At 45.8% G+C, this 11098-nt stretch overlaps 1 protein-coding gene across 1 annotated transcript; it reads right to left on the bottom strand.

Annotated features, from left to right (window-relative positions):
- Positions 1–320: 320 nt before the first annotated feature.
- Positions 321–6451, bottom strand: LOC142391284 (CD59 glycoprotein-like). Its single transcript, XM_075477051.1, has 5 exons — positions 6428–6451; positions 6109–6194; positions 3477–3578; positions 1826–1899; positions 321–741 (listed from the first exon to the last, which is right to left on the bottom strand). The coding sequence occupies exons 2-5, from the start codon at positions 6167–6169 to the stop codon at positions 619–621; spliced, it is 360 nt and encodes a 119-aa protein (XP_075333166.1). The 5' UTR covers positions 6170–6194; positions 6428–6451; the 3' UTR covers positions 321–618.
- Positions 6452–11098: the final 4647 nt, after the last annotated feature.

The raw sequence follows: 11098 nt of genomic DNA, 5'->3' as shown, positions 1-11098 counted from the left end.
ACCTGTTCAGGGATGTTTCTGTATGAGAAACCAGATGTTGACCTGTTCAGGGATGTTTCTGTATGAGAAACCAGATGTTGAGCTGTTCAGGGATGTTTCTGTATGAGAAACCAGATGTTGAGCTGTTCATGGATCAGGGATGTTTCTGTATGAGAAACCAGATGTTGAGCTGTTCAGGGATCAGGGATGTTGTTATTTCAAACCATCAGTGTTTTCAGCTCGACCTCAGAGCCAAACGTTCTTCTTCTTCCTTCATAAAACATTAACCAACATGAAAAACCTTTGACTTTTTAATAAAAAAAGTGAGTAAAAGTCCAGACTTTTCTTTTTTAAAGCTTTATTGATTAACATGGAGGCTGGTTTCAGGTCTGTGAGCCATTTCAAACCAAGTTAGACAGAAAATCTTCGTGTGAAGCTTTGGAAATTTCCTCTGAGATGAACATTTATGTGTTTACATGATAAAACGATGTGATCCGAACCTCTAATGTATAAATCTGATGAAGTGACCACAGTGACTGATAAGTGGGCATCGGTTAGGCATCACACACAGAGCGATCAATAACTCAATTAGAGAAGCTGCTGCAGTTACAGAGGACACCAGGGGGCGCTCCAGAGTCTTCAGTGAATGCACCACCACATGACCGCCACAGAGGCCAGCAGACCAATCACAGAGCTCGCTGCAGTGGAAGGGGCGGAGTTACACAGGTCAGAGTTGCAGCACTTGAAGGTGAAGCTGGACACCTGGAGGAATGATAGAGATCAATAAATGATCAGATAGAAAAGATCAGATAGAAAAGATCAATAAATGATCAGATAGAAAAGATCAATAAAGGATCAGATAGAAAAGATCAATAAATGATCAGATAGAAAAGATCAATAAATGATCAGACAGAAAAGATCAATAAACGATCAGACAGAAAAGATCAATAGAGGATCAGATAGAAAAGATCAATAACTGATCAGATAGAAAAGATCAATAACTGATCTGATAGAAAAGATCAATAACTAATCAGATAGAAAAGATCAATAAATGATCAGACAGAAAAGATCAATAACTGATCAAATAGAAAAGATCAATAAATAATCAGATAGAAAAGATCAATAAATGATCAGACAGAAAAGATCAATAACTGATCAAATAGAAAAGATCAATAAATGATCAGACAGAAAAGATCAATAAATAATCAGATAGAAAAGATCAATAAATAATCAGATAGAAAAGATCAATAAATAATCAGATAGAAAAGATCAATAAATGATCAGATAGAAAAGATCAATAAATGATCAGATAGAAAAGATCAATAAATGATCAGACAGAAAAGATCAATAAACTTAAGACTTATACCTTTGGGACTCACTGATTGGTCAGCATATTTTAGGGCGGAGCTAAAAGGTCTGGACACCTCTGATTGGATGTTTTAAAAGCTGCTGTTTGGTTCTGTAACCCAACAACACGGAGCTTCTGAGGAAATGCTCTGATGACGGCGCCCACCTTCTCAGGCCCCCCCAACCCCAACAAACCGTTGGGGGGTTTGTTGGGGTTTGGATCCTAAACTTCTATCTGAGTTTATGGGTTTTTGTTCAGAAGAACATGAGATCAGGACAAAATGAACTGAACCTGTTTGCTTTCTCTTTAGAATTAGATTACTTATCGGTTACCCATAAGGGTTAGGCTTTTGGACTGATGGAACTTTTTCTGTGGAAGTGAACTGAATCAAACTTTCAGTCTTTGTCGAGGGTTAGGGTTAGGGTAAGGGTTACCGGGTGTGCGTGCACTTTTCTGAGCTGCGTGTGACAACGTGCACAGATGTAAACTAAGTGTTACCTGGGGGAACATCTGGGCCAGTCGGCCGTACTCGCAGTCTGAATACTTCAGACACTGACGGAAGGTCATCCCACCTGCAGGACAGTAACAGGGTTAGGGTCTCTGTGGATCCTCCTGGTCCAGCACCATCTAACACTGTTTAACCCGGGAACCTCCCTAAGGTGCAGGTGTACAGGTGTACAGGTGCGCAGGTGTACAGGTGTACAGGTGCGCAGGTGTACAGGTGTACAGGTGCGCAGGTGTACAGGTGCGCAGGTGCGCAGGTGTACAGGTGTACAGGTGCACAGGTGTACAGGTGCGCAGGTGTACAGGTGCGCAGGTGCGCAGGTGTACAGGTGTACAGGTGCGCAGGTGCGCAGGTGCGCAGGTGCGCAGGTGCACAGGTGTGCAGATGTACAGGTGTACAGGTGCGCAGGTGTGCAAGTGCGCAGGTGTGCAGGTGTGCAGGTGTACAGGTGTGCAGGTGTGCAGGTGCGCAGGTGTGCAGATGTACAGGTGTGCAGGTGTACAGGTGTGCAGGTGCGCAGGTGTGCAGGTGTGCAGATGTACAGGTGTACAGGTGTGCAGGTGTGCAGGTGTGCAGATGTGCAGATGTGCAGGTGTGCAGGTGTACAGGCGTACAGGTGTACAGGTGGACAGGTGAACAGGTGTACAGGTGTCCAGGTGTGCAGGTGTACAGGTGTACAGGTGTGCAGGTGTGCAGATGTACAGGTGTGCAGGTGTGCAGATGTACAGGTGTGCAGGTGCGCAGGTGCGCAGGTGTACAGGTGTGCAGATGTACAGGTGTACAGGTGCGCAGGTGCGCAGGTGTGCAGGTGTACAGGTGTGCAGGTGCGCAGGTGCGCAGGTGTACAGGTGTGCAGATGTACAGGTGTACAGGTGCGCAGGTGTGCAGGTGTACAGGTGTACAGGTGTGCAGGTGTGCAAGTGCACAGGTGTGCAGGTGTGCAGGTGTACAGGTGTGCAGGTGTGCAGATGTACAGGTGTGCAAGTGCACAGGTGTGCAGGTGTGCAGATGTACAGGTGTACAGGTGCACAGGTGTGCAGGTGCGCAGGTGCGCAGGTGTGCAGATGTACAGGTGTACAGGTGTGCAGGTGTGCAGATGTGCAGATGTACAGGTGTGCAGGTGTGCAGGTGTACAGGCGTACAGGTGTACAGGTGGACAGGTGAACAGGTGTACAGGTGTCCAGGTGTGCAGGTGTACAGGTGTACAGATGTACAGGTGTGCAGGTGTACAGGTGTGCAGGTGCGCAGGTGCGCAGGTGTACAGGTGTGCAGATGTACAGGTGTACAGGTGCGCAGGTGTGCAGGTGTACAGGTGTACAGGTGTGCAGGTGTGCAAGTGCACAGGTGTGCAGGTGTGCAGGTGTACAGGTGTACAGGTGTGCAGGTGTGCAGATGTGCAGATGTACAGGTGTGCAGGTGTGCAGGTGTACAGATGTACAGGTGTGCAGGTGTACAGGTGTGCAGGTGTGCAGGTGTACAGGCGTACAGGTGTACAGGTGTACAGGTGAACAGGTGTACAGGTGTACAGGTGTACAGGTGTACAGGTGTACAGGTGAACAGGTGTACAGGTGTCCAGGTGTGCAGGTGTACAGGTGTACAGATGTACAGGTGTGCAGGTGTACAGGTGTGCAGGTGTGGCCGTACCTCTCTCGGTGAGCGTGAGGCAGGCGTCGTCATAGCTGCATTCTCGTTGTTTGGAGCAGCTCGCTGTGTAGTCCTTACAGCTGAAACACCGGATGGCTGACCCTGAAAGCAACAGAGTTCCAGTTCAGGTCTGTGAAGACTCGAGCATCGACCTGCCTTCCTTTGGTCGCAAAGTTTAACTCCTAAGAACCCTAAATGTTCAGTTTAAACCGGTTCTACTGAATCTCTGGTACAGATGAGTCCGGATCCTTCAGCTGCCGAAGAACCTGAAATCAGTCTTAAATCATCACCTCCTGAGACAAGATTGTGAGCTGAGCTTGGTCTAAAAACATTGATCATTCTCTGATCAGATGGAAGTTAGGGTTAACTCTCAGGGTTAACTCTCAAGGTTAACCCTAACCATAACCCTAACTCTCAGGGTTAACTCTTAGGGTTAAACCTAACCCTAATACCTAACGCTCAGGGTTAACCCTAACCCTAATACCTAACTCTCAGGGTTAACCCTAACCCTAACACCTAACTCTCAGGGTTAACCCTAACCCTAACCCTAACTCTCAGGGTTAACCCTAACCCTAATACCTAACTCTCAGGGTTAACCCTAACCCTAACCCTAACTCTCAGGGTTAACCCTAACCATAACCCTAACTCTCGGGGTTAACTCTTAGGGTTAACCCTAACCCTAATACCTAACTCTCAGGGTTAACCCTAACCATAACCCTAACTCTCAGGGTTAACCCTAACCCTAACCCTAACTCTCGGGGTTAACTCTTAGGGTTAACCCTAACCCTAATACCTAACTCTCAGGGTTAACCCTAACCATAACCCTAACTCTCAGGGTTAACCCTAACCCTAATACCTAACTCTCAGGGTTAACCCTAACCATAACCCTAACTCTCAGGGTTAACCCTAACCATAACCGTAACTCTCAGGGTTAACTCTTAGGGTTCTAATACCTAACTCTCAGGGTTAACCCTAACCATAACCCTAACTCTCAGGGTTAACCCTAACCATAACCGTAACTCTCAGGGTTAACTCTTAGGGTTCTAATACCTAACTCTCAGGGTTAACCCTAACCATAACCCTAACTCTCAGGGTTAACTCTCAGGGTTAACCCTAACCATAACCCTAACTCTCAGGGTTAACGCTCAGGGTTAACCCTAACCATAAGCCTAACTCTCAGGGTTAACCCTAACCATAAGCCTAACTCTCAGGGTTAACTCTAACCCTAACCTGCAAAGTGATCTGAAGTTTCAGGGCGTTTCCACAGCTGAAAGGTTTGGACTCAGGTGGGTTCCTCTGTTAGTGGGAATCATCTGAAGAAGAGTATAATCCTGAGACCTCTGTAAAAGTTTTTTTATTAGCTTTTAAATGACCAACCATGATGATTAAATGATATTCTATATAACCTCAAATATACTACTCCAATGAGTTGGAGCTGGTAGTGTTTCCGATCTAACTGACTTCCTGCCGAGCAGCCAATCATAGCGGTCGTGGAACAGGTTTTTCTTCAGGTTGGACACAAACACATCCAGTTTCTGAAGGGAAATATTCCTCCTCACAGATCTAATGCTGAACACAGATCCTATTCGTCCGTCTGACTCCATGAGAAGAAGAAGAAGAGACACTCTTCCACATCAGAAGGGAAACTGGGGGAATGCTGCCCCCATGTGTTCGGTTGCTGAACAGTTCCACAGAGCGTGCGGACCTCATCACCCTAAACCCTAACCCAGTCAGGAAAGCTTTACAATCATGAACAGGTGATCTCATTTAAGACTTATTTAAGGAAAACACAAACTAAACTAAGGACTGTTGGACTGCCAGTTAAGAAAGGATTTGTCAAACGTAACAAACAGAAAAACGGCTTCTTTAAGGGAAAAGTTTCATCAGAACTCCCAACACATCAGGGATGATCAGAGCATCTTTTCTTTAACCAGTGGGGTGAGATCTCTGAGACCCAGAAAGATCAAAATCAGTATCCAAGGGTCCTGGAATACCTTCATCATAGACCGAAGCCGAAGTGGGACTCCAGGAGTTTGATCCTGGTGATGTTTGAACTGAAGTCCATCAAAGATCAGGATCATCCGGACAGATGGAAGTCCACCAAAGATCAGGATCATCCGGACAGATGGAAGTCCACCAAAGATCAGGATCATCCAGACAGATGGAAGTCCACCAAAGATCAGGATCATCCGGACAGATGGAAGTCCACCAAAAATCAGGATCATCCGGACAGATGGATGTAAAACCGGATCATTACAGATCCAACATGAATTCTTTGTGGTGTCAGCGGGAGTTTGAGGAAAATCTGTCCAGAAACCGAAGCTGTAGAAGAGGTGGACCGATAAGTTCCAATAATCCACAGAGGACGGTCCAGTCAAAGATCTGAACCCAGTTTTAACCCCTGAGAGGTTAAACAGCCGGAAAACTCTGCTCTGAGGTTTATTCAGCCAGATGTTTGAGCCCTCAGAACAGAAGGAGCTGGCATGTTTGTTTATATCAAATAAGAGAGTTTGTTACAGAAACATTTCATCCCCTGACCTCACATATTTACCCACAAACCATTCATCACTGACCACCAGCCACAAAGAAATGTTTCCCCAACAACTGGAACAGTGCTGAGGATGAAACGTACCGAGTCCGATCAGAGTGGAGCAGATCAGCAGGCAGATCCCCAGGGAGCGCTTCATTTTCATCTCAGCACAGCTCACAGTGTGGCACCTGAAACACAAAGAACAACACAGAGTTATCACTGAGTACTGAGTACTGACTGCTGAGTACTGACTACTGAGTACTGAGTACTGACTGCTGACTACTGACTACTGAGTACTGAGTACTGAGTACTGACTGCTGAGTACTGACTACTGAGTACTGAGTACTGACTACTGACTACTGACTACTGACTACTGAGTACTGAGTACTGACTACTGAGCGTGTACTGAGCGTGTACTCACCAGCAGCTGCAGCTCTGTTAATGATGAAGATGAGGAGCTGAAACAGCGACTGACTGCAGCTCAGAGGCCACACCCCCTGGGAGGAGCCTGAGGACTGCAGCTCAGAGGCCACACCCCCTGGGAGGAGCCTGAGGACTGCTGCTCAGAGGCCACACCCATTTGGAGGAGCCTGAGGACTGCTGCTCAGAGGCCACGCCCATTTGGAGGAGCCTGAGGACTGCTGCTCAGAGGCCACACCCACTGGGAGGAGCCTGAGGACTGCTGCTCAGAGGCCACACCCACTGGGAGGAGCCTGAGGACTGCAGCTCAGAGGCCACGCCCACTGGGAGGAGCCTGAGGACTGCAGCTCAGAGGCCACGCCCACTGGGAGGAGCCTGAGGACTGCAGCTCAAAGGCCACACCCACTTGGAGGAGCCTGAGGACTGCTTCTCAGAGGCCACACCCACTGGGAGGAGCCTGAGGACTGCTGCTCAGAGGCCACACCCACTGGGAGGAGCCTGAGGACTGCAGCTCAGAGGCCACGCCCACTGGGAGGAGCCTGAGGACTGCAGCTCAGAGGCCACGCCCACTGGGAGGAGCCTGAGGACTGCAGCTCAGAGACCACGCCCCCTGGGAGGAGCCTGAGGACTGCAGCTCAAAGGCCACACCCACTGGGAGGAGCCTGAGTTTGAAAGCTCTTCTGTTCTTAGCTCAATGATGTTCTTGGAGGACTGGATAGTGTAGTGGTAAGTGGTAAGATTGCCCCCTTTCATGTAGGTGACCTGGGTTCAAATCCTAACCCTAACCTCTGCATGGTTCTACCTCCTTAGGTTAGGTTTAGGTTAGGTTAGGTTACCTAACCTTAGGTTAGGTTTAGGTTTAGGTTAGGTTAGGTTAGGTTAACTTGAAAATTTTTAATGTAATGGAAGCTGTTGCACCGATAAGAATCAAGAGCACCTTGATCAAACAGAAAACACCATGGAGAAACACCACTACGGTCAAAAACCTGAAAAGAGAATGCAGGAAAGCTGAACGTAAATGGAGGAAAACAAAGCTTCAGATTTACTATGAGCTGTACAAACAAAGCCTGCGTAGTTATAACAATGAGCTGTGCAAGGCCAGACAGCTGCATTTATCTGAAATGATTAATAAGAATGTCAACAATTCTCAAACTCTGTTTGCTATGGTTGAAAAACTCACAAATCCTCCTAAACAGTCAAACCCAGACCTCCTTTCCACTGAGAAATGCAACGAATTTGCCAACTTTTTTAGCCAAAAAATCAAAACAATTAGACAAAACATTCACGCAACACAGAAAAACAAGAAAACTAATCTGTGTCTAAAACCTAGAAATAACTCTGACATTATGTCACAATTTAATATTGTTAATTTAAAAATCCTAGAGGAAACAGTTCGGCATCTGAAATCAACAACTTGTTCTCTGGACATAATACCATCCGACTTTTTAAAAACTGTTTTTACTTCAGTAGAAAGTGATCTCCTACGAATAGTTAACAGCTCACTGGCATCAGGCATTTTTCCCAAGTCACTAAAGACAGCTGCCATTAAGCCACTCCTAAAGAAGAGAACTCTAGACGCCTCTATGATGAACAACTACAGACCTGTCTCTAATCTCTCTTTTATATCTAAGATTATTGAGAAAGTTGTATTTAACCAGCTCAACGACTTTCTGAATGAAAGTGGAAGTCTTGATAACTTTCAATCAGGCTTCAGACGTCATCACAGCACTGAAACAGCTCTGGTCAAAGTGTTAAACGACATCAGGTTGAATACTGATTCTGGTAATGTTTCAGTCCTGGTCCTGTTGGACCTCAGCGCTGCGTTTGATACTGTAGATCACAGAATCCTGTTGCACAGGCTGGAAAACTGGGTTGGACTTTATGGAGCGGTCCTTAACTGGTTCAGGTCCTACTTAGAAGGCCGGAGTTATTTTGTTACAATTGGCAGCTATGAATCTGAGCGAGTGGCCATGACTTGTGGAGTCCCCCAGGGGTCAATTCTTGGACCTCTTCTGTTTAACTTGTATATGCTCCCTTTGGGTCAGATATTGCAGAACTTTAACATCAATTATCACAGTTATGCAGACGATACACAACTTTATGTGTCTCTGTCACCGGACGACTGCAGCCCAGCTGACGTTCTGTGTCAGTGTCTGGAGGAAGTAAACACCTGGATGAGAGAGAATTTTCTACAATTAAATGAAGACAAAACTGAGATCATTCTGTTTGGTAGCAAAGAGAAGAGGGTCAGCGTTGGTAAATATCTTGAGACTCGGAACCTTACAATCACTGACCAGGTTCGTAACCTCGGAGTGTTGATAGACTCAGATCTGACTTTCAGCAGCCACATCAAAGCTGTCACCAAGGCAGCTTTTTACCACCTCAGAAACATCAACAGAATTAAAGGTTTCCTCTCCCAAAAAGACCAGGAGAAACTCATCCATGCATTCATCTCCAGTAGACTCGATTACTGTAATGCTCTTTTAACTGGACTTCCCAAAAAGAGCATTAAACATCTGCAGCTCATCCAGAACGCTGCTGCTAGAGTTTTAACCCGGACTAAGAGATCTGAACACATCACACCAGTTTTAATATCTTTACACTGGCTTCCAGTCAGTCACAGAATAGATTTTAAAAGCCTGCTGATGGTTTACAAATCCCAGAACGGTTTAGGCCCAAAATACATCTGTGATATGTTCAGAGAATATAAACCCAGCAGAGCTCTTAGATCCAAGGACTCAGGTCAGCTGGTTCAGTCCAGAGTCCAGACTAAACATGGAGAAGCAGCATTTAGCTGTTATGCTGCTAACAAGTGGAACAAACTGCCAGTGGAGATTAAACTTTCAGCAAATGTAGACATTTTTAAATCCAGGTTAAAGACATTTCTGTTCTCATGTGTCTATGCATGAAATATCTTTTAACTTATCTAGACTGTTGCCTGTTTTTAAATTCATTTAAATGATTTTATTTGTTTCTTTTTATATTCTTTTATGTATTTTTAATGCTTCTTGCACTCCCTGCTGCAATGCTTTTATTTTATGTAAAGCACTTTGAACTGTTTGTACATGAAATGTGCTATATAAATAAATTTGATTTGATTTGATTTGATTTAACCCTAGGTCCTTAGACCCCCTTACCCTACCTGCCTGTCTGCCAAATGCATAAACATAAACATGATGAGGTCAGACCGGATCCGTGGACACACCTGTGCACAGGTGATGAGATTATTGATCAGGAAACATGGACAACAAACAGATCTGGGCCAAAATCCGGGCCACGTCTGGCTCAGTTACGGTTCCTGCTCCCCGAAGCTAACCCCTAACCCTAACCCCAGGGGCGTTGCACCCGTGGGGGATGGGGGTGTTTAATCAACACAGTGTATAATCAACACAGTTCATAAGGATTTCATAACTGTAACATTAGATGAAACTGATGAAAAGCTTTTTTGTTATTATAAAGGTCTAAAAGTATAACTTTAGCCAAGGTACTTAAACTGACTGACCTACATGATCTGGTTTAATTTTATATAACAGCTAGGCTTGGAGTTGGTTTTAAAGTAAGTTAAAGCACAAGAATGGAAACAAATAGTTTAAGATTAACACAATATTGAGGTTTAACCAGGCTGTCTTATTTTGTGTAGGGACAGATAACAATGAAAAGACTTCTTTGTAAAGAAGCACAAGTCAGACCCAGATCAGGCCCAGATCAGAACCAGACAGACCCCAGCCATGAAACCAGCAGCCCTGGCAGCTCCCAACCTGAAGCAAGTCAGTGTGGGCAGACAGAAGGAGCCAGGCTACCACCACCAGGTCAGAATATTCAAAGGCAGCTAAATGCATCTCCAGTACATACTACATTCTTACATACTACATACTGCATACTGCATACTACATACTTACATACTACATTCTTACATACTACATACTGCATACTGCATACTACATACTACATACTTACATACTACATCCTCATCGATCAGACAGTATGCAGAGCGTTTACCCACAATGCATTTCGCTCCTGCCCGAGCCGAAATCAGCCGGCCTGAAGCTGATTTCTCTTAAGCTCTAAACTCTGTAAACTTTAGCAACATTTGAAACATTTTCAGGAGAGAAAGTAGTCGTTTAGATCCCCAACGTGTTGAAAACCTGACAAAATACCGGCTGTTTACAATTTTGTTCCCACGAATTCGGCGCTACTAAAGGCTCTGCCTCCCATACTGGCAGCTGGTTCCTTAGAGAGGGGCCTGATAACCGAAGGCTCTGCCTCCCAAACTGGCAGCTGGTTCCACAGAGAGGGGCCTGATAACCGAAGGCTCTGCCTCCCAAACTGGCAGCTGGTTCCACAGAGAGGGGCCTGATAACTGAAGGCTCTGCCTCCCAAACTGGCAGCTGGTTCCACAGAGAGGGGCCTGATAACTGAAGGCTCTGCCTACCAAACTGGCAGCTGGTTCCTCAGAGAGGGGCCTGATAATTTACTTCCTGTGGAACCCTCATGGACTTGATGCCCACATACTCAGAGGGTAATTGAGGTGACTGTTGGGTACTTCCTGTGGAACCCTCATGGACTTGATGCCCACATACTCAGAGGGTAATTGTGGGGACTGTTGGGTACTTCCTGTGGAACCCTCACGGACTTGATGCCCACATACTCAGAGGGTAATTGTGGGGACTGT

Source organism: Odontesthes bonariensis, chromosome 11, assembly GCF_027942865.1.
Source record: "Odontesthes bonariensis isolate fOdoBon6 chromosome 11, fOdoBon6.hap1, whole genome shotgun sequence".
NCBI classification, from domain to species: Eukaryota; Metazoa; Chordata; class Actinopteri; order Atheriniformes; family Atherinopsidae; genus Odontesthes; species Odontesthes bonariensis.
Note: the sequence above shows the minus strand (reverse complement) of the source record. Positions and strands in the feature narration are given on the sequence as shown.